Source organism: Neodiprion pinetum, chromosome 1, assembly GCF_021155775.2.
Source record: "Neodiprion pinetum isolate iyNeoPine1 chromosome 1, iyNeoPine1.2, whole genome shotgun sequence".
Lineage (NCBI taxonomy): Eukaryota > Metazoa > Arthropoda > Insecta > Hymenoptera > Diprionidae > Neodiprion > Neodiprion pinetum.
In genome coordinates, this window is record NC_060232.1 from 17,321,676 (window position 1) to 17,346,904 (window position 25,229).

The 25,229-nt window shown below is 39.4% G+C and overlaps 1 protein-coding gene across 1 annotated transcript in view; it reads right to left on the reverse strand.

Moving 5' to 3' along the window:
* Positions 1-208: 208 nt before the first annotated feature.
* Positions 209-25,229, reverse strand: part of LOC124224746 (uncharacterized) — a 326,271-nt gene continuing 301,250 nt past the window's right edge. Inside the window, exons 3-5 of the mRNA XM_046636948.2 lie at positions 1,088-1,320; positions 642-816; positions 209-242 (exon numbers count right to left, since the gene is read on the reverse strand). Of these exons, the coding sequence (XP_046492904.2) occupies positions 219-242; positions 642-816; positions 1,088-1,320 (432 nt within the window). The 3' untranslated portion in view covers positions 209-218. The remainder of the gene's footprint in view (positions 243-641; positions 817-1,087; positions 1,321-25,229) is intronic.

The following is a 25,229-nucleotide window of genomic DNA, read 5'->3' on the forward strand; positions in this document are numbered from 1 at the left end:
GTTTTGAAACGGTTACCTACCACCTTGGTTGAGTACCAATAATTCTAAAGGAATTGTGACTGAACTGTGCAGTTTGCAATCAGACAGCTAACGAGCTGCCTATCATCAATCCTGTATACATACGTTTCCACCACTGATCGACATCGATCTGGTTGACTGGTCCAGTTGGCGCGGCGGCGGGTTAGTATCGTGTTGGTCATCGTTGCGTTGCGCGTTTGTCACACATCTTCGCTTGATTGCTGCTTAAAATTAGATAAGGTTGGGTTTCTCTAGTCTCAGTTACAATTAAATACGGTGAAGCAGGGTGAGCGGTCGGTTGGATCCCTCGCACTTTCGGTTCTGTGTCTGCGAGCTAGTGTCTCGCTATGTATGTTGGCTACTCACACTGGCTGAAGGCCGATTAGTCATGATTAGTTAGTTGGCTGTTACAGTAGATAAGGGTTCAAGGAATACTATTCCGTGAAAAACTGAGAACAGATTTTTGAATTTTTCTCACTCAATTTTAGTATCCCATTTGCTTGAGCAGTCAGAGAACTATATTTTAACTAGTTTTTCGTCATCCTGATGACCGTTGGGATTACCCGCAGAAATGCAACACGGATTCATATGATTAAATGTTCAGTGCACTGCTGTAGACTCACCTTGGTAATTCTCATATCCCTATTGACGTGCGTAGGAAGTTTCCTCGATGGCGTACTCGGCTGATGCCGCAGCTTCGGACAAGAACACTGTTTCACAGCATCTGGCATGGGTTGCAAAACTTGAAAAACGCTTCTCTTGGTGAGGGGTTTTCGGCGATGGTACATGGAAACATAGCTGAAGGCACCGGTGAGCAAATGCGATTATGTATTGCTTGATATGCGATTATGCAAATATCATCCAAGAAAGTCTGATGGCAATTTCACTACAAATCTAACCTTTCTGAAACATTTTTTGCAACTTTTTTTGCGTCAAACTTCAAGTAGTGACACATTCGCCTCGTACGAAGGTATTTCCGAAAATTTAAAAATAATTAATACATACGGAAAAACTGCATCAAGGAGGCAAAGAATTTCCTACGATAATTAACACCTATGAAAGTATTTACCTAACGTTGCTCCTTTGGGTCAACTCGGAACACCGTGTTTTCTGGCACGAAATATCGTGTAATGCAACCCCACTTCTGGCTGCCACGCGAAAGCCAGCTCCCCAGCCATCCAAATTTCCTGGACGTGCTTCCGTCGTCAACAGTCGTTGATAGCGAGAGCGCAAAACAGGAATTCGAGATTTCATTTTTGTTGCTGCCCCCAGTTGTAGCAGAAGATTGGTTTTCGATTCAATCTACAAAAGTTTCAAGAACAAAAATCATCATTGGCAAGTAAAATAGTGTATATTATGGAACAAATGCGGTAAACGTATTCAAGTGTTTCATACGATACGTTTTGACGTAGTATGCGTAAAATTTGAAATAGAGATTAATAATAAATAAATAAATTCTACAAAACGCATACAATTAGTACATGGATGATGGACGATGGAAGGTGGGCCGCAGACTCTCATTGGTGAGCAGGGGACAAAGCCCGCCCCACCGGCAAAAAAAATACTAACATGAGAGAACAATGATGAGACATAGGGAAGGAATTGTCCGTAGGAGAGAAAAGACAAAAATTTAGTATAGTTTCGGGATGAAGGATTTAAGATGTTAACCAAATGGAAGATAACTTAAGAGCGAGTTATGTAAGGAACGGTGTAAAAGACTGGTTAGTTGCAGGTGAGCATTGTAGGAGGCAATCTGCTGACTTGGTAAGGGAATTGAGGCAGCTAGCTGATTACAAGGAGAAAATACACGATACCAGGTAGCTATCAGAGTGTTGAGACAGAATTGTAGGATCGCGAGGTCTGCAAAACGTAACAGTGTGATGACTCATTCTTTCACGAATTCAAAAAAGGAAAAAATGAATACATTATTTTTTATTTCAACGAAAAATTGATGCACGTATTATATGTATTGTGAGAAGAAAAGGGATCACTTGTAACGATGTACAGTTTTGGTCATTCGGATTACCCTTTGGTGGTGGTTGAAATCCTCTCCAGCCGGATACTCAGAGTCGACCAGGGTCGGTTTTAGAAGAAGGTAGGTTATAGAAACAATAGGACAATTCATTAGTTTGATAATAATGATTCATTCTCCACAAAAAAAAAAAAAAAAATAGAAATAACAATATGCAAGTGCTGCAGTCAACTCACAAGAAAACTGAATGAGGTGTCCCCGCCCGCTTTTCTGCATTTAAGGATATGTCCTTCTTCTTCGAAATCTAAGCGACATGTATTTCTTTTATCGGCGGATAAACGGTTTGAAGGGGTGAAATCAACCCCCAAAGTTAAGCATCCCCAGTGGTAGTTTCATAGTTTTGCATACTTCCACTTGAAATACTTGAATGAAACCATATGACAATTGCATTTTGCCCGGTTCCGACGGGGTTAAGTGGTCAAAAATTATAGGGGTTGAAAGTTCAAAAATTTTTTAAACTAAAAAACTATTATTCGGATTTAGTTAAATTGATTTCATTTGGAACAGCTGAAAAAAATTTAGATTACGTGTTTATGCGTTTTTCGAAATAACGTTATTTAGGGGGTGAGCTGTCATTATACACGTGCAGCCGAATTTCCATTAGAATCGCACTATTTTGTTTCAATTCATCTTATTTGACAACAAAAAGCTCTTTCTAAGCAAGAATTTCAGAACTTCGTCGTTACAATAAATTTCGGTTGCATTTACAACAACCACCTCCATGAATTGCCAAACGGTTTCTGGCGGAGTTTCTTTTACGATCATGAAATCTTCCGAAGCTCGATATTTTAGTAGTTTGTGAGGTTAATGAAATCGATTCTGAGCTTAGAATTTTGGAATTCAATACGGCTAATGATGTAAGCATTGAGGAGTTTGGTTATTATTTTTTTCCAAAAGATTGAAAGAAATCGACAAGTTAACATGGAATGGCTTGTATGCCATTGAAGAAATAAAAGTTATCTTGTGACGCAGAAGCACCAAACAATTACATTTTATTTCGATGAAGTTCTAACTTTATCTGCCTGTTGCAACGTATCATGCGAGATATAAGATAAAAATAAATAATTTTTTCTAGTCGGTTGGCGCATAAAATATATTGGAGCTCAAAAAATTAAAATAGTTTGTCCCCACCGCTCTCGCGCCTGTTTGATTTCGGACTTAAATTTCGAGCGGCCTGTCCAATAGATGCAGTCATCGTGTGCAGCCGAGCTTCAATTGATATTGTTGATTCTGACCTTGTAATTTTGGAATCGTCACATGGTAGATAGCACAAAATTACAGAATTATGATATTGTTAGATTTATAAAATTAACGCAACATGAAGGAAATCAGGACATATTTCATTCTATAAATCCGAACACGTCGGTTTAGCTCCAAGTCTCGAGTCTCACAAGGAAACGTTTTCAGGTGTCCCCCTCCGATTTCGATGAAACTCTGGTATGTTATAGAGGGTCAAAATCGATAACATACGTATTTTTCTTATCGGCCCAAACTCATTTTAAAGGGGTGAAACACCCCTCCAAAGTTAACCACCTCCCAAGATGATTTTTCTGTTTTGCATACAAGGAGGGGATTTTGATAACTAATAATGATAGTAATAAATACCTTGTCAAAAGTGATGAAAAACACACTTCAAATATTCTCAAGAACTCTTTATTTTAGGGGTTAACTTGTATATACAAAGTTCATTTTTTACATTAGAAACAAGATGTTCATCACAGCTCAATGAATCCAACAGCACTGTGAAGAGCATGCAAGAATACAGAATACGTGCTTTCGATTTTTTCCCAAAAACTGAATTCTTATCGACTTTTTTCCCAATATTGCGGATTATGTCTAATATTTAGCCATGAATCATTGAATAACATTGCTTGAGGCTCGCATTCATTCTGGCATCGCTCTCTTATCATTTTTCTGTTTTATCATTTTTTTTCAAGGAACGTAAATATTTTTCATTTCAAGCAGACTATCAACTACTCGAAAATTCGATGTGTGTCATATGTAAACAAGTCATATCTCTACTTGAATTAATTCTATGGCACAGATATTTTTTTCAACGATTACGTGTATCTTTCGGATATTTTCAATATGAAAAGTCGTGAGACCGTTCAGTGCTTGTTAATACGTTAATAATAGAACTTCGAGCAGTTATTGAATTTCTTCTTACGTTTACAATGAAAGTGAATTCAATAAACGGTATTGAACTTCTGTTGGCTGCATTTGAAGTAATGAATATACCCGAGTCCCCGTTAACAAATGATAAACGTGAAATAGTATCGAACTTCGAAAACATTTTATTACAAAGCATGACAGAATATAATAGTGTGGAAACGATTGAGGAAAATTCTCTTGACTTTGAAGTGCCCTACAAAAATCTTGAAACTTTCGCAGTGGAAGATGCAGATTTTCAGGTGCCTTCCGAAGGACCTGAAGATAGCTGTTCCGAAGATGACGAACCTTTAAGTTTTGATTATAAAAGAAGAGCTGTTGAATATTGGAGAAGTGCAAAGACGAAAAAAAATCGCTCAATTGATACGGTTCGTCATAGATATGAAAAAGTTGAATCAGTGCGACAATTGCGTCGTTGTGCACACCAAATCAACCAGGGAGGGACATACATGGAAAAATTGGCTCGCATATCAGAGTATACATTGCAGAATATGAAAAATGCCATTGACGCAGGCTTGATTGTTCATGATACGAATCTGCGAAGATGGGCTTTACAGGCGCTAGGACTTATCAGTCATGAGGATTTTCGATTTAAAGCATCGCCAACGTGGTTACTTCACTTTAAGAAGATCCATCGCATTACTAGCAGAAAAATCAATAAATTCGTCACGCGAAAATCAGTGGGAAATAGAGAATATTTACACAAGAGTGCTGAAGAATTTTTGAAAAGAGATCAACCTTATATTTCCGAATATGGATTACAAAATATATATAATTCTGATTAGAGTGGTTTCTAAGTAGAGATTCATTCTGGACAAACGTTAACGGAAGAAGGAACTAAACAAGTGTCGTGCATAGTACAATCAGTAACTTCAACAACGCACAGTTATACTATACAGCCTACAATTTCAGCGGACGGAAAATTATTATCTCCTTTATTTATCTCTCTATCTAATAAAAAAGTTTCAAACAAATAAACGTAAAAAAAGATTATAATAACAATAGTAAAAAAAAGACTATAATAACAATAGTATACGCATGAAGTTGGCGGTGGGGTGAGATCCCGAAAACAAAACAAAAAGCATCTAGCAAACCCTTTGACAGCTGTCATCGGCTGTTTATGACAGTCTTTGACAAATATCTTTATAGGTATCTGTTTCTGACGCACAAAAAATGAACATGCAAACGAAAATTATCAAGATGATTCCCGACGGGAATTGTCTTTTTCGCGCGTTGGCGTATTGTGTATATGGCACTCAAGATCGACACGCAGAGGTGAGACTGAGTATCGTTTCAAATATAGTGGATAATTGGTCTACATTTGTTGTGTTTTATTACAGGTAATGAGTCGAACGGTGCTGTGATTAGGTCACCTAGTGATTACAAATCACATATGAATAAAAATGGAATATACGGGGGAAAAGCAGAATTAGTTGCAGCTGCGGACATTTTTAAAATATGTTTAATCGTGTATCGCGAAGAACAAATTCATCCACACCGGATCGGATCACAAAATGAAACACAATTATCGCCACTCTTCACCGGCGACGGAGACAGTGGACACTTTGATGTCTTGCAGAACCAAAATGAAATTCAGATAGTGAGTAATAAGTATGGAAAGTAACAATCAAATAATAATAAATCTAAATATATCACCAAACAGTCAAAAGGACAGCCAGGATTTACGATGACAATGGAGAAAGGAGGAGTTTCAAGCAGCAGTCAAGGCGATGAAGATGGTGGATGGTCGGAAGTATCACAAAAGAAAGAGGAAAATAAAATTGTAAGTGCGAAGAACCAAATAAGCCATAGAATAATATCCATCAAATATTCGTCTAACCAGGTAAGAGGACGACCAGGATCGATGTTGACCACAAGAGAAAGAGGTGTTTTGCGGAATGAACAGCAACGCAAATATAGAGAAAAAAATAATATAAAGAAGGTGATTTTGGAGAATAACCGGCAGAGCGGTAGTAAAAATAATTCAACGAAGGGTGTCGAAGAATTAGAAAAATCGATTGTGTTGATTGATTTGGAAAATAAATCAAGAGGACGACTAACCAATGTGATGGACATAGAAGAGCGAAAAATTAGACGACGGGAACAGCAGCAAAAATATAGGGAAGCGAACAAAAAATATCATACTGGCTTTTCAACCAACGAACAGAAAGGCGGAGTTTCAACCAGCAGACAAGGCGATGGAGACGGTGGATGGTCGGACGTATCACTAAAGAAAAAGGAAAATAAAATTGTAAGTGCGAAGAACCAAATAAGCCATAGAATGTCCATATCCATCAAATATTCGTATAACCAGGCAAGAGGACGACCAGGATCTATGTTAACCACAAGAGAAAGAGGTGTTTTGCGGAGTGAACAGCAACGCAAATATAGAGAAAAAAATAATATAAAGAAGGTGATTTTGGAGAATAACGGGCAGAGCGGTAGCAAAAATAATTCAGCAAGTCAAGGAGATAGATCGATATCAATAGAGAAGGAACACCAATTTTCAACCAACGAATGGAAGCTTAGATTGATGAATAAAATAAAAGTAAACACAGAAAGAATTGAAGTGGACAGCAAGTGCAGACCTGTCATCAAATCAACATGAAGGAATTCGCCTGTTTACTAGACGATGCGTAAGGAAATAGTGAGGCGCGCAGCGCCGAGTGCCCGAGGCGTGTAGCGCCGAGATGGGGTTGGCGCGCGAAGCGCGCAGGGGCGAAGCCCCTAGTTGTTTTAAAAGAACCATCCGGAACGTTCGGACCTATAGTTGAATAACATTTATTCAGACCGCCAAATGTTTTCATCACAGCTTCCAAATCAGGAAAACTTACTTCAGATATAATAATTCTTGTTTCGCGCTGCATACACTCAAACGGTATTAATCACAATGATTCATTACAGAGCATTTCAAGATGTGGTTAGAAGAAGTGTTTATCCCAAAAGTGGGACCGAAGAGTCTACTTCTAATTGATTCTTGGAGTGGGCATTGTTCTAGAGTTGTGCAAGAGACAACACCCCCAGACAAAAAGTTGACGACTTTACTGATACCGAAAGGAACCACCCGAAAAATTCAACCTCTCGATGTTTTCGGCTTCCGTACATGGAAAAATTATATTCGTCATTTTTCAGACACCGTAGTTCTTCTTGATTATGATTTAAATTTACATTTAAGGAATAATATAATAAAATTACAGTCTTTAGTTCACAACCAACTGTCATCCCCGCGATATCATAATTTGTTTTGTTATGCGTGGCATAAAAGCGGGTTCATTGCAAAGAAACCTGATGAATTTGATAACCTCGTCGATTTTGCATTTGGATAGTCATCTCATCCGAATTGTGAAATCGAAGGTTGCACGAATGTCGCAGTAATGCGATGTTCTTGGTGTAAAAAATCATTTTGCCTACAGCATTTTTTTGATGAATATCATTATTGTACCGACTATCATCCATAAAGCGATTTATACGTAGATAAACTTGGAACTTGTTTTTGTTTAAAGGGTGTGGCCACGGTAGAGGAAGTAGAATCATGTTCATATTTAACAATTTTGTATTATATAAAAACGTAATTTATTTACAAAACTATTTACAGGTGTATTTAGTGTATGAATCAAAGTAACAAAAAAAAATTTTTTTATTCATTTTTTCAATGCAAAATGGCTAATAATCACTACTTGTTTTTTGTTTATCTTTTTCCCAGCCCTCACCCCTCAAATATCTGTGCCATAGAATTAATTCTAGTAGAGATATGACTTGTTTACATATGACACACATCGAATTTTCGAGTAGTTGATAGTCTGCTTGAAATGAAAAATATTTACGTTCCTTGAAAAAAAATGATAAAACAGAAAAATGATAAGAGAGCGATGCCAGAATGAATGCGAGCCTCAAACAATGTTATTCAATGATTCATGGCTAAATATTAGACATAATCCGCAATATTGGGAAAAAAGTCGATAAGAATTCAGTTTTTGGGAAAAAATCGAAAGCACGTATTCTGTATTCTTGCATGCTCTTCACAGTGCTGTTGGCTTCATTGAGCTGTGATGAACATCTTGTTTCTAATGTAAAAAATGAACTTTGTATATACAAGTTAACCCCTAAAATAAAGAGTTCTTGAGAATATTTGAAGTGTGTTTTTCATCACTTTTGACAAGGTATTTATTACTATCATTATTAGTTATCAAAATCCCCTCCTTGTATGCAAAACAGAAAAATCATCTTGGGAGGTGGTTAACTTTGGAGGGGTGTTTCACCCCTTTAAAATGAGTTTGGGCCGATAAGAAAAATACGTATGTTATCGATTTTGACCCTCTATAACATACCAGAGTTTCATCGAAATCGGAAGGGGACACCTGAAAACGTTTCCTTGTAAGTCTCTTTCTCTTTTTCCGGTCTGTTAATTTTTTCGCTATCCGTCGTCTGTCAAGTGCACATTATCATATACCGATGAATACAAATCCCATCGTACTACAAACTCTAAAATATTCCGAATTACAACAATAATCAGTTATTTGCTGTCAAATTATTTCCGTAAACGGAGGAATGTGCATTACATTACTCATTATAAGTAGGGTAATTCCGGGTGGGATGGCCATAGGGGAGAGATTGCCCATTGAAATAATTCCTAAAGCTTCAGCCTACAGTCGACCTATCGCTGTCAGTTATACTCTGCCATGACAGCTAAGTTCACGGATGATAGTGCGGTGCCGAACAACTTCGCAAGGTACGTGATATACCAACTTCTCATTTCTAAGTAGGTGAAAAATTATTCTAGCTTGAACGGTAGGACATCAAAATCGAGTTACTTTGTTGTTTCATGCCGAATTTGTGTTTGATTATCGAAGGAGATTGTATACCCAACAATCGAACTTCAAAACAAGATTTCATGTACCGCCAATATTACAGCAGGGGGGTGGGCCATCTCTACTATGTGGTCGGGATAGATGGCCTGGAATTCAAAGGGTGTTATGGCCATATGGCCATCTCTCCCGGAATGTGGTTCATGATATATTGTTCATCAATTCCTATTATATAGCACCCAATTCAGTGGTTTCACCACTTAGTGTTCAATTTATTTCAGTTGCCAAACAAGTACGTGCGCAAGGCGTCAGAAACTCGCGGTACATGGACGCAGGATCAGCTTTCAAAGGCAATAAATGCTGTTAAAAATGGTCAAACCATTCACTCCGCTGCCGCAACAAATGGAATACCCAGAAAAACTTTGGAACAGCACCTAAAAACTGGAAATGAAGTGAAAGAAAGGATGGGTCCCAGCTCTTCATTTGGAGACGAAAATGAATTACGCCTGGTACAACACATAAAAAAAAATGCAAAAATCTGGGTTCCCTGTCACTAGAGATGATGTACGCATAATTGCCTATCAATTTGCACAAAAGTTGGGTATAAACCACAAGTTCTCCAATGAAAAAGACGAGGCAGGCTACGACTGGTTGATTTTATTTTTATCAAGACATCCGACCCTATCAGTGAGGAAGGCTGAAGGCGTTCCCATAGCTAGATCCCAAGGGATGAATAAGAAAGAGGTAATGGACTATTTTGAAATTTCACCGCAAGTGTTTGAAGTGAATTAATTGTTTGACAAACCCTCAAATATGTTCAATATAGGTGAATCTGGGCTGCAGCTAAACAACAGTCCTGGACAAGTGATTGCAGCATAAGGCTCTAAGTTTGTTTCGTCAATAACATCAACCGAAAAAGGTGAGACAATTACTGTCATCGCTTGCTGCAATAGTAAAGAAACATTCTTACCCCCCGCCTGCGTCATGAAAGGCAAAAATAAAAAAGCTGAATTCGAAGATGGAACTCCTCCAGGCTCGGTCCTGTATATGTCACAGAAGTCAGCGTACATTACGGCAGCGATTTGTTTGGAATGGCTCAAGAATCATTTCCTTCCAAGAAAGCCTGCTGGAAAAGTTCTATTGATACTCTATGGTCACAAGTCTCACACCAACACTGTAGAGATGCTTGAATTTGCATCTAGCAATGACATTGTTTTAGTGTCCATGCCAAGTCACACGACCCATTACCTTCAACCCTTGGACAGGGCGGTATTCATATTAGTGAAAGCTCACTTTTACGAGGCTTGTCGTAATTGGCTTAAAAATCATCCTGGTCGACGTATAACTCTAGCACAGTTTAGATACTTACTCAATCAGACATGGGGTAAGGCAGCTACCCCTGGAAATGCTGTGTCAGGCTTAAAATTTACGGGAATTTATCCATTTAATCCACACGCTTTACCTGACTATGCCTATTCACAGGAAACTGTTATAGTGAATCAACCTGATGCGAGTGATGAGACTTCACCCGCAACATCGGCAGGAGAAGTAGGAAAAAGATTCATCCGTACCGTTGCTGCTCCAGAAAAGCCCCAAGAGAAATCTGAAACTTCAGAGCACGAAAACCTCCAAAAAGAGACATCGACTTAGATACTAACGGAGCTGTCTCCAGTTCCAAATCTTGTTCATTTAACGAGAACGTGGGCAAAAAGAGTACCTGAAGTTCTCACAACCCGCTCGTACATAGAAGCTCAAGTGGACAAGGAAAACAGACGTAAGCCACGCAAACGAGGTGCAGGTACTTTAAAATCAATTATGAAAAAGCGGAATTCTAAGAAAGAAAAGACTGTCAGCAGTGCAGGTTCTTTGAAAACTACAGTAAAAAAACGAAAAATGAGAAAAGAAGAGACTGATAGCAGTGACGAAGAATTTTTATTAGACAGTAGCAATGACTTTGTCGACTCAGATAACGATGGGTCAAAAGAAGAAGCTTGTCTCTGCGTAGGATGTGGAGAAGTCTATGAAAAAAAGGAAAAAATCGAAGATTGGTTGCAATGTATCAAGTGCAAGGCCTGGATGCACGAAAACTGCACGGATTTTGATGGTATGTGCCATAAATGCGGCGAGGAACAGAAGAAAAAGGCCAAAGAACAACGTAAGATCTCCAAGACAAAGTAGGGCCATCTGTCCCTACGTCCTAGGTCATCTGCCCCATGGTCATCAGAGAGGGCCAACTGCACTTTTTTGTAATTCAATTTTTATTAGTGATATGTTGTGTAATATAACCGTTAAAGTTTGTCAGAATTTCTTTAATAACCTAATAAGGTTTAACTGATATAATGAGTTTCTTTTTAATAACCAATTTTGAAAATTACAGCCACTTCAAAAAACTATGGCCATCTCACCCAGAATTACCCTACTGCTATAATAGTAATCGTCGGAATAATAATAAAAACATAAGGACGTCTTGTGCCAAGAACAAAGAATAATCGCAATATTATTGCATCCTGGAATCTCATAATGTGAGGAACAAGTTTCTTTGAAACCGAAGTCCATAGGATTTTTGAATCTTTCTGGCTTCACTTCTGTGTAACTATTTTTAAACCAAGAATACTTGACAAGGTTGACATATCGTGCAGATTATAATTAATTGTGGGTCAGGGATTGCAATTTATTGATATTATTTCTCAAATGTTGATTTAGATTATTATTCATCAATAAAACACTGTCTGACGAAATTTTACCACACCCTAAAACCATAACCGTCAAGGGATTGAATCTTTCCGGTTGTTCCTTGAGGGATAGTTTGGGAACGTTGGCGAAAAAAAATGTTGCAAGCAAGTTTTAAAATGTTCTGAAAATATAATAATATGACATTTGCTACTGTACATACTACTTTTTCTTTTCCATAAGTAAAATAATCATGGAATTTGTCACCCGTTTATACCTGAAGTAAGTTTACCGGATTTCGATACTTCTATGCTTCTTTCGATATATTCTACACATTATCTGGTCGAAACAATGTCTGATGCACAATTGGACAGAACATACCACTTGGTTCTTTTAGGACCAAAAAAGGTGGGGAAAGAAGTATTCCGTGAGCTCACATAGTTGACTGAATTGTGTAATTGTGTGTAGTGGATGCGATTGACTGCACTAGATATTCTTCTTCGTCATCTTCTTTTCTTTTTCGACTGCTTAAGTTCTTCCAGAATGCATCTCCAATTCAAAACCACTTTGATCTGAATAATACACATTCGATAAACGGTATATTTTGATATTTTTCTTCACACCTTGTACAAACTTTTCAACTTGTTCTCTCAAACTTTCGGCATTTTCATTGGTTTTTTTTTTTTTTTTTTTGTGATGAATTTATTGATTTTCCTTGATACAATGGGAAATTTTGGATGAGTTCACTCAATGTTCAGATGCTTCAAGCCGAAAGTCTTCATGGCTTATTTTTTTTTTTTGGGCTTGTAGCGCCCACCTTCATAAATCATTATTGTACACTGTTCAACCAGAATCAACAGCGGATTTGAAGTTCTGCCATATGAATTCACAAATTCTAGCTATTTTTTCTTTGTATGTTCCGCCCTTATTCAAATAATAAGCCCAGTGACGTAATTGACGATCAGATTTTACTTTTTTGAACTTCTGGCCGACTCTTTCAATGCTGACTCTTTTGTTCAAACTTCCTGTAATCAACTGTTCTTGACTTGTGTTTATATGACAAGTTTTCGGCGTTGCTAGTTCATGCGTCTGGCGGCAATTTTGGTTCATGAATTTCACATGCTCGTTCTTCATTTTCTACTCTTTCCATTTCTGAATCTTTATACGGTTGTGCAAAGTACAGGGAACTTTCTTCCTCTATCTCAACGTCAGTGTATTCTTCCATTGCATTTAACAATATAGATTCAAAATGGTTTTTCAACTGTAATTCATCATGACTTATAGGCGTTTGAGCAATATTCATCGCTTGAAATGTTGTCGTGAGTAACCGTATAACGTTGAAAGGATCGATCTTCATCTTTATTATGGAAAAGCATTGATGCAATTTAAAATTATTAATTCTATATAAGCCACAAACAACTTATGCACACACACCGCTGCCAATTTAAGAATATGAACTGAAAGCTGGTAGCACACAATGACTGCAGTTATTGAACTGACTACCCAAACTTCCATTTTTTAAGCTTCAATGATTTTACGCTCCAATCGACCAGAAAAAATGACTTATTTTCATTGCATGTCTTACACGATACGTCGCAGCATGTGGATGAAATCAGAACTTCGCCGTAATAAAATATCATTGTTTTGGTGCTTCTGCGTTAAAAGATAACTTTTATTTTTGTGATGGTATACAAGCCATTCTTGATGATCTTGATAATCGGTAAGTTGGTACGTCGGTGGATTGGTATTTTTTACCTCACTTACGGTGAATATTTCCGTGTATAGCTTTTTTCGAATACATTCTTGTACTTGCTGGTTCAAACTCGACCGCTCACTTTGAATTTCCGTTTCCGATTACTTCGTTTAATTTTCCGGGGCTTGTAAATGCTTCGATACAGTTGTTTTTCGTTGACCGTGCTGACATCCACCGGTTTCATATCACTTGTACGATGCTTGGTATTATAAAACTTCATTCAATCACCTAAAATATTAATCCACTTGTGAGATCCTTGGAGAATGAATCGCTTCCCCATTTGATTTTTCAATGTTCGATTCAAGCGTTCGCATATCGACACCTTTAAATTGCTGAATGTCGAATGCATGTTGATATTGTGCTGCTTTATGAGGGCTTTTAATTCGTTCTGTCAAATTCTTTGCCTTGATTAACGTGTAGATCTATGGGTATACGGTTCTGCGTCAGTACAGATTTCATAGCAGCAGTCACATCTTTCCCACTCTTGGACCTTATCGGCACCACTTACGCGTACTTGGAAAATATGTCGATGATTGTGAATAAGTATTTGTATCCCTTGTTGTACGAACTGTATGCTGTCATGTGAACGAGATCAGCTTGCCAGGCCTCATCCAGTCCACGTACATCTACGAACCGACGCGGATGATTGCACCGAGCGGGTCTGTGAAGTTCATCCGCTATTGTGGTATTCATTCTTTTTCTCGCTCTGTGCTGCACATTTGTTCAAACTTTTTTCCAGGCGCTTTGACTCTTCAAACGGAACTGATTCCTTACTGATTTGTTCTAGTGCTGCTCTAGCATGAAGCTTGCGAATGAGCGCAAATAACCTGAATGCATGATTGCGATTATTCTTGTTATGCATGCGCACCTGCTTAAGGTTCTCACTGATTTTCATTGTTCTCTCGTGATATTTTTCGTCTTGACGATTGAGAACTTTGAGGGAAACAGCATCGTTGGACTGTTGTCGTTCGGCTGTGTTACATGATCGTTTACCGTCCAGATCATAAAGATTGTCGGCGGTGATTGTGAATCCAACGCCTGGGGGTCCACGAATGAATTTTTCATCCCCACCGCGCTCCAAATGTCGCCCAAATATGTCTATGCTTATCACTGGACTGTCAGTAAACAGATGATGATTCTATATTGATCTACCGCTAATAAACGATTCCAGCTTCCCGCAACTCTTCAATGATGGCGATTATTTCGTTGGAATGGCTGGTATTATCTGCAGCCTGCGACGCCATAAGTGTCTAGTTGGAGACGATCTACTGTTTCATTTGGATAATCCCGGTAAACGTAGTCAACTTCTTGCTTCTCTTTTCGCGCAATCTTTCAGTCAAGTAAGCCTTTACCTGATTTTTTAGGCGAGCCGACGTGTTGTGCAAGGGCATTCCCATACTTTGCACTTTTTGAATCGTCGCGAAGAGTTCCATCGGCTTGGTTACGTTTTCGGTGCGCATTTGTCATCGTTACAATTTTAGTAGATATATAAGAGGGGTTCTGAGTACAAACACCTTCTTCATCGACCAAGCCGCCTATTCGTGCATCCCAGACGCAAACCTTTGTTGGTTACCCCCACTCTCGTAAGATAAAACGTGTTCTGCCGACCGCTCGTCGGCAGGAAAATCTCCCAAATGACCATGATCGTCGGTAAAAATTCCTCCAAATGACCATGATCGTCGGTAAAAAATCCTCCAAATGACCATGATCGTTGGTAAAAAATGTCTGAAATCGCCGTCGTATTCCCCCTTGTGGGATAAATTGTGCTCTTTGTCGGTAAAGAAAATCATGCCATCAAGCGGGATCGATAATTGCATTACCGAGCGCACTCCGTGAATACTCAGGCGTTTGAACGGGTCCCGTGGATCCTCAAACGTTGGACAGAGAATCCTGGAATATGTCAGGTTTTGAGAGCTTCCAGAAGGTTCAAGAAGATTCTCACGGCCTTCAACGAATCTAGGCTGACAAACAATTCGTCCGACGTGTTTCGACTCGACGTTGAGCGACATGCGGTCAAAGGATTTCGGTGCGACGTTGAATTCTGGAAGACCCGCTCTGGCCTTGAACGAATTTGAGACAAACAATTCTCGGAATCGTCCTACGAAAACAATACTCGGAATCGTCCGACGAGTTTCGACTCGACGGTGAGCGGCCTGCCGACGACGGATTAGGGCGTAACGTTAAATTTTGGAAGATTCTGAAATTTGTATGCAGCTGCTTTGACCGTGAACGAATGTAGGTTAACGAACAATGCGTTCGACAAGTTTCGACTTGACAGCGAGCGATCCGGGACCGTGAGAGAGAGCTCCTTTGACCCTGAAAGATTCTCGGAAGCTCAAGCTGACGAGCAACGCGTTCGACGAGTTTCGACTTGACGGCGAGCGGTCTGCGGACAACAGATTGAGGTGCGACGTCGAATTCTGGATGGTTGTAACGTACAATCGAAGAAACATCATTTCGGTAGCTTCTAGAAGTTTTTCAAGGATTCCGTGTGCCTGGTGGGAGGAATACAGCTATAAAAGTCTGAATTTCAGGTCAGAAACATAGTATTGCATCTTCAGCTCTCATGAGGAGAACTTCAAACAAAGCAGAATTAAAACAGCGAATCGATCCGTTCTTAAAAAATATTCACGACTTGAAAAGCGTTATTAAACAGAAGTCAGAACTAAACAAAGTGACAAAAAAATTCGCAAATCTAAATTTATCAAGAAACACGTAACTACTGAAACTTTCCAAAAAAATGGATTTCACAAAACTCAACAAAGTTGCAAGCATGAACGCATTTCTGCCGACGAAGAAATTGACGGAGCTGGAAATTTTCAAAATCTATAAAATCACCAACATTCGACAAGTCTAAACAAGGTTTGGGCAGCGTGTCGTCACGGACCTGAACAACGAATTCAGCGTATTCTCACCGGCATGGGCTGTGTGACTGCTGAACAAGGACGAGACCCGATATCAGAAATTGGTGCAGACGGTGAAGGAGGAGCGGTTACTCTAGCAGTATCTGGGCGGTCAGTACGGTCAAATTGAATTCAAAGATACGTCGACCCTCGCCTAATTTGTAGACCGTACCTGGACAACGTGTGCAGCGTTTCCTCCTTACCAGCATGGGCCGTGCGACTACTGAACGTGATCAAGAACCAATTTCAAAAACTTAACAAACAACTTTCGAAGAAGCTTCCAATTATTCTACGTTTCATGACCTTTAAGAAAATTGTATAAATTTTTTTACAAAGCTTTTATATTTCTGCTGTACTCATTATATATACATTAACTATGTATAGATATACTACCACGTTGGATGCTGTTGTTGTTTAGAGCTCTCTGAAACATACAATAAATTTTGAAAATTTAAGATATGATGTATCACACACAAAAGTATTTATCAAAGTTCTAAAAGTTGTGAAATGATATTGTAGAAACGTAAGACATGTATGTATCACAAAAGTTTCAAGGTTTTCGTTGTTGAAAAAGAAAAAAAGGAAAATAATTAAATTTGTTCTAAAAGTTGTGAAATTAAAAAAAAATTTTATTCACATTTTTTGAAACAGAAAATCTCCCCATTCATTACGTACCAGGCGGGCCGCCACACTCGCCTGATAAACGATCACGTCATTTCAAGGGTTAATATTATCATTACGGCCGCCGTTCGCCGTGTGCACGCTCAACGCTAGCCGAACCGACTGTAGGAGAAAATCGTGAGGTACTTGGGAGACCCACTCTCTAGGCATCCGCACATGTGGAAGAACATTTACGTACTCCATTGTTTTTTGCGTTGAAATTTCTGAAAACAAAGTGCACACGCGTTGAATGATTTCTATTGACTCCGGTAAAATCGAAAATTGTCGAACATTCAAGGTAAAAAAAACTGTATAAGTGCACTGATTTCAATGACTAGTCTTGACAGTTTGAAAGCTCGACTGCTAATGAATTCATCAGACAGACGGAGCACCCCACTCTTCGTGCAGCTTCTTCACATGTTTTAGGTTCACAATTAAACTAATGCCAAATCATAAGTGGTTGACACTTATCGGTTTCGTTTGCGGCTTACCTCTGTCTCACTCTGCCCTACTGCACTAGTGCGTAGGCCTCGAAATCGTGAAACGGACGCCGTCGGTAAAGTAAAACATCCCCATAACGCTCTTGGAGAACGATATCTCCTAGTCATACCGCTACACTTCCTTATATCACTCTGGCGATTAGTTCACTACCACAGCTCTCTCGTACATAAGGCGTGCGAAACTTCTTTGTCAAGTTCTAAAAACTCTCCTACTATCTTACACGCGCTGCAGGTTCGATCGGGAAATATCTTGCAAATTTTTTTCGCTGGAGAGTATCGCATACGGCTGTTCACAAATATTCGGCAATGTGTAAGTCACGTCTTTGTTTACCCATAAAAGAGAACGTGCCAGCATAGAGCGGTCATTCTGAAGCAAGCTTTGCAAGTATAGTGTGATATCTTGGATCGGAGAGAGGAATCAATACACAGTTTTACAAGAAGACAACTTTATTTCAACTGACTGACTACCACACTCTTCGGCTCTCGTACTCTCTTCTCACACTCACTCTCGTACATATACATCTCTATGTATATAGGTATAACGCGTGCCCGTATATACATCCCTAATCTCCGCGGTACAATACGCACACGTTGTACATACACTACATATAGCTTTGTGAGGTGCGTGATCGAAAGAAGAAGAAACAAAAATGGATTTAGAAAAGTGTTTGGAATTATTACAAACATGAAAATAGTGTTCAAGATTTTAACTGAAAAATCATCACCCGTAGAGATTGCAAAATAAATTCGATTCAGAACACAAAATACCAGACTTTTAAATAAAATCTCACGTGACAACGCCTCAACGATCAGGAAGGAGACAATAATTTTGACTACTATTGGAATTCTGAAATCGTTGACAGCCAAATTTCAACATCGATCGAGTACGGTGGGAAGATTTGCGGACAGCTTTGGAGAGCCGAATTCGAACTGGATCCATCGTCAATTTGAAGCATCAAGATATGGAGAGATTTCTAGCAGACGCGAAGGTACTAGCTGTGACAAGACTAAAAAACGCTTTGAAGGAAGACAGGAGCTTGAAAGCCAACGTTATCCTGGCTTACAAATTTGAAGTTAAAAAAGATGATTACACGATGTAGAGATCAAATTTTTTGATACGAGGAATGAAATCATCCTCCAGACAACAGATATTAACGAATAGTTCATCGAAAACGCGACAGAGCGCTTGTTGAAAAAGGTGAAAGATTTTCGGGAAACGGATTCAGCCTGGTCGCTGACTGGAATAATCAATTTGACTGTGAATATGAACAAGTACGTGCCACTACGAGGCGGTGTGTTCACATACACACCACTACCCAAAGCTATTCAGGATAAGAAGGCTGTCGTCAACATCCGCAACGACGACTCATATTGCTTTCTATGGTCGGTCACCGAAGCCCTCTTTCCAGCCAACAACATCAACCCCAGTGAGATTACTTCACACCCGCATTTCAGCTCGGTACTACGGTATGATGGTATGAAGTTTCCTATGTCTCTAGACCAGATTCCAAAATTTGAGAAACTTAATGGACTTTCCATTAATGTTCATGGTATAGACCAAGGTGATCGGAAGAAAAGTGAAATAGTACCGATTCACCTGAGTCATAATGAGTGTGACAAACCTACAATTTATCTTTTAGTCTTGGAGTCTGAAATCGTTGACGGTGATGATGATGATGATGATGATGATAGTATGGACAATGATTTGAAAACTTCAATACACCATTTTGCATGGATTCGGAATTTGTCGTGGTTGACAAGTTCTAAAATTTTCAAACATAAACGTCGTCCTTGGTTATGTGATAGATGTTTGACTCACATTCAACATGAAAGATGTTTAACAAAGCACAATGTAGATTGTATGAATTTGAACCAAACCAAAGTTATTTTAATAGCAGAAAAGGACAAGATTCTAAAACTTAAAAATATCAAACATGAAGAAACCGTTCCGTTCTGCGTTCACGCAGATCTAGAATGTTTACTGCAGCTCATTCTTGAAAGTTTTGGGGAAAATAAAACAATTTATCAGAAGCATCTTCCGTACAGTATAGTTTACTATCTACATTGTGCGTCTGACGATTCGCTTTCACAATTTAAAATTAATCGTGGAGAGACTTGCATTCAATGGTTTGTGAAAGAGTTGGAGGAATTGGCACATCCGTTGGAAGCTTATTTCGAAACTGTTGACCGATGGAACCGCTCAATTTCGAGCAAATCAACGAATTTCATTCAACAACAGTGTGTCACATTCGTGAAAAACCGTTTACACTTACAGACGTGAAACATCGTGATCACTGCCATTTCACAGTAGAGTACCGTGGTGCTGCTCATTGAGGTTGCAGTCTGAATTACCAAAATTCGCACATTATCCCAGTGATATTCCAGAATCTGTCGGTTTACGATTCACATTTTCTGATCAAAGCGTTGGCTACATCGTTCAAGGGCTGTTTCGTGGGGCGCGTCCTCTGTATAAAAACGAGGCCGCGTATTTTTTAATTTGGTCTCGATTTCCAACTCTAGAAAACAAAGATCTAGGGGACAGGAATAAATGAAATAAACACACATTTTGAGCCATCAGTTCTATGTTTTTCTGGCTCAGAGAGGAAAACCCTTGAGGTATGAACCTCAGAGAAAAAACCCCTCGCAAATGTTGAATTTACAATGTGTGTAGGATATTTATCATATCAATTATATTATGGCTCAGAGAGGAAAATCCTTGAGTTATGAACCTCAGAGAAAAAACCCCTCGCAAATGTTGAATTTACAATGTGTGTAGGATATTTATCATATCAATTATATTTCGCACAATGAATTATTTCGGAGGTGAAATCTACGATTAGGAGACATTTTATGTATGTGGTTGTATAGATTGTCGGTTTCGTTTGAAACATCCGAATCGAATCTATATTTATATAATTGCGCTGGGCGTCTTGACTGTTTCGTGCAGTGTAATCGTGGTGAATAGAGTCGCTGGGGACTTCGTATAAGCATTGCGCTTGTGGTCAGGTATCAACGCTTGATTCGGTGTACCTGAAGGATTACCTTGTGTGAATCCAAGTATGTACAAGCAATCGGTAGATTACTTGCGTCAAGCATTGCGCTTGCTCATTGGTACAACCGGGCTGCGCCGGTGTGCCTGGCGGGACGTACCGCGCTTGTGTTAGTGTACTTACGAAGTTATTTCGGCTCCCCTGCATGCACAATCAGGAAGGATTTGAAGATACAAGACATCACAAAATCCAAGTATCAATCGAATTGCAGTCAAACCCTTCAGATTTATCCATCTCTCCGGAAACGCACACAGAAAAGAAAAAGGCAAGAGGAATGAACCGACTGAACCCAAGTCGTTCGAGTACTTGACTGACGCGGCCCTGGCCCGCGCTATCTCCTCCACCTTCATGCTCGTCTGAATAAAACACATGCAAAGACAAAACAGAGAGAGTCGGCCGCGTGACGCATGTGTTCGTATACACGCGTGAGCGAACGTTCGTGCCTGGACACCTCTGACTATTCGTTCGACCTAACAAGGGCACAATTGAGCTTCTACCCGTAAACTAAGAAAAGTACATTTCTTTTACAAAATATGTCAAGGGGACAGATATAAAGTTTAGATTCGTAGATTCGTACCGCTTCATGCCCAGTAGTCTTGAGAAATTAGCAACCTGTGTCGGTGGTGATCAAAAATAGATCACACGAAAATTTTATCATAGCTCAGATAAGTTTCAGTTATTGACCAGAAGAGAAGTGTTCCCGTACGGATATATAGACAGTTGAGAGAAGCTCGAGGACAGACGTTTACCATCCAAACAACAATTTTACTCAAAATCAAATGATCGGGATATATCAGAAGACGACTATGCACATGCATAAGAAATTTGGCAAACTTTCAACATTCAAACTTTGGCAGAGTATTCGGACTTGTATTTACAGACGGGCGTGTTTTTACTAGCCGACGTTTTTCAGTATTTTCGACAGAACTGTTGGGCAAGGTGCGACCTGGACCCGTTACATTATTACACAGCGCCCGGTCTGTCGTTTGATGCAATGTTAAAATGTACAGGCATCGAACTCGAGCTTCTCACCGACATAGATATGGTTATGTTTATCGAAAAAGGTATTCGAGGTGGTGTGTCACAGTGTTCGAACAGATACGCAAAGGCTAACAACAGGTACATGGGAGAGGAATTCGATCCTGAGGTCGAAGAATCTTATCTCATGTACTTTGAGGTTAATAATTTGTACGGTGCTGCTATGAGCTTTGCTCTGCCATACAGTTCCTTTGATTGTGTATCAGACTTCAGACAATGCGACTTTCTTTCCATCTCGTGCGATGCGGAGTTTAATTACATACTAGAGGTGGATTTGGAATATCCTGAGGAACTGCATGAAACTCATAAAGATATATCATTGTGTTCGGAGCACTACATACCTCCAATCTCGGATAGTAAGCAACGGAAGTTGACGTCCACGCTACTTTCCAAGGAAAACCACGTTGTTGACTATTGCGTTTTGAAACAATGCTCCCAATTAGGTCTCAAGTTGGTTAAAATTCACAGAGTTCTCAAATTCAAGCAAACCCAGTGAATCAAAAAATACGTAGATTTGAATACCGATTTACGCAAAAAATCGAACAATGAATTCGAGGAAAATTTTCACAAACTGATGAACAACGCAGTTATTGGCGAAACGATAAAAAGTGTTAGGAAGTGTAGAGACGTCAGGCTGATTGCGAAATGGGATGGAACATACGGTGCTAGAGTTACCATAGCCAAACCTGATTTTCACAGCTACACCGTTTTCGACAAAGAGATGATTATCATCAAAATGAGTGGGACGGAAGTCAAGTTAAATAAACCATTGTATGCAGGTTTTTCCATCATAGATCTGGCTAGGACATACATCTACGATTTTCATTACAATTATATCTAACGGAAATTTGGCAACCGAGCAAAATTGATGAACACCGATACCTACAGTTTGATCTATAACTCCACCGTCCCCGACATATACTGACATATGAAGGAAGACTTGAATGAATTCGATACGTCTGATTATCCGCTCGATAACACTTATGGAATGCCTCTAGTGAACAAACAAGTTCTCGGCTATGAGAATAACGGGAAAATGATGTTAGAATTTGTAGGACTAGGAGCAAAATAAATGCACTACAGGTGTTAAAGGGTCAGCGTTGAGATAAATAACTTTCAACGATCATTTGGAATGTGCTGTGAAACGTGAAAATTCGTCTACAAATCAGCATCTGATATTAAGGGGACCCGGTGGTCTAGCGCACGAAAATGACACCTATTTTCACGATTTTTTTTTTGCTATTAAAAATAGAAAAAACGATGTTCTAACTTTTCGAGCTTATTAATACGTTTATTAATCATACAAAAAAAATTTTTTTTCCTTTCAAAAACAATATTTATTATTATAAAAATGCCGCTAAAGATGACCCTCTCGAAAAATCGGATCCGGACTGCGGAGGTGATTTCGAGACTTCTACTCATCAGAAACTAAAAATTCAAAGACATTCTTAATCAGAAAGAGTGCAGTTATGGTCGGAACTGGAACAAATCGAAAAAATTGAGAATTGACAAAATGGCGGGCGTTGAAAAAAAAAGTTCATAAAATCGGGTTTTTTTCACTAGTTTTTTAGTGTAAACAATAGGAAATTATTTAAATAAAATTATGATTCTAGTTCCGACGATAGCCATACATGTTGTGAACAACATATCCAAATTTCAAGTCATTCGGTTGAATAGTTTTTTTATTTTCACCCCCGCAGTGCCGAAAAAAGTCGTTTCGAGATAAATGAGTTTAAAGTTTGAGGTACAAATATTTTCAAAAATTGAGCAAATTTTGAATACTTACAGTTAATCCGCGATTCCGGCACCATAGAGGATCCCTTCGGAACGTTTGTATTCCGAAGGGATTATATTGTATTCGGTTACAAATGTAAAGGTAAAATGCGGAGAAGGGTGGGGAAGCTGCCGCGCTCCGAGTGCTGAACCCGTTGGGAGCGCGCGGACCGCTCTCTACCTGGAATGGGCTGTAAAAGCTATAATATTGGGAATTTCCGCATGAAAATTTCACAGTATATTGTTAAGATACTATACTTTCGAAATATTAAAAAAAAAAAAATCAATTTTTTGAAATTTCTAGACCACCGGGTCCCCTTAAGTCGAAAGCACGAGGTATACACTGTAGAACAGCAAAAAGTGGCACTGACCTGGAATGACGACAAGCGGATCGTGTTTCAAAACACAACCGACACGCTTTTGTGGGGCTACAAGCCTGCACCTTAGCTTTGTAATTTATAACTATATCATGATGTATAAGAAATTATCATGTAGGATAGTGGATAAGAACGCACCGAAATATAAAAATTGTACAACCATGCAAAGGTCCGTCGATTGTCTAAAAAATGAAGATGCATATTTGTTATATATTGGGTATAAAATAAGGAGGCACATCCGTTTTTACAAAATTCATTTATTGAATGTTACATGTCCGATTCGTTTATCCAACTGTTGTGTGTATTGTCAAAACCTAATCATTGACCACATATTTTTCTTCCACGCTAGTTGAGCACCTTCTCCACCAAATAGATGTCCGGATGTTCAACCTTGAGGAGCTCTTGTTCGTAGAAACTCCCAGTGATTGGTTGATCTCGGTAGTCTTTGAGCTTGTACGGCACAGGATGAGTATTTTTCGCTTGGCTTATCGTGAATAACTCCGTCGTCCGATTGGGAGTGTAACCTTTCTTGAAGGTATTTTTGAATTTGCTGATTCAAACTTTGTCGCTGGATTTGAACTTTGCCGATTTGGTAGGTTTCGCTCGAAGCCCTCCGTACGCCTGACGTAATGACGCCTTTCGTTCTTAACGGTGACATCCGACGGTTTCATTCGTATGGTTCGGCCTTTGGCGTTGTTGTAAGCCGAAACCAAATCAGATAAGATATCGAGCCACTTGTAGCTTCCTTGCATGCTGATCCGTTTCCACATTGGACTTCTGAGCGTGCGATTGAAGCGTTCGCAGATCGAAGCCTTCGAATTACTGTACGTGGAGTAAAGTTCAATTTCGTAGCGTGACATAATGGATTCAAACTTCATGTTGTAAAATTCCGGTCCTCTGTCAACGTGTAATTTTTTCGGTAACCCTCCTTGGACAAGGAAAGATTCCATTGCCTTCGTAACATCATCTCCAGACTTGCTTTTTATCGGTACAGCCCACGCGTACTTTGGAAAGATATCAATGACTATGAGCATGTACTTGTAGCCTTTGTTTTGTCCAGCGTATTACGTCATATCGACAAGATCGGCCTGCCAGGTCTCGTCGATGCCAGACACGTCAACACGTCGGCGCGGGTAATTCCGACGTGCGGGCTTATGCAGTTCCGTCACCAGTGTTTGCTTCTCTCCGTTCGTATTCTAACGCTCTTACTCTGGTGTCCAATAGGGAAATGATCTCAGCGTTTCGAATCGACAGGTCTCTGCCTGTTTTAAAGTCTGTGTAGAAGGTATCCAAGGCTTTCTCCGTGGTAAGCTCAAAAGCTTTGATCATTTCCGTCTTAACACTTTGCCGTCCGGCGACACCACAGTGGTGACGTGCGCAAACTGGTGGCCAACGGCCGGCGACACCACAGTGGTGTTGTGAGCACAGTATCGCTCGGGGTCGGTGACGACACTTTAGTGTCTTTAGCTTTTTGCTGGTGT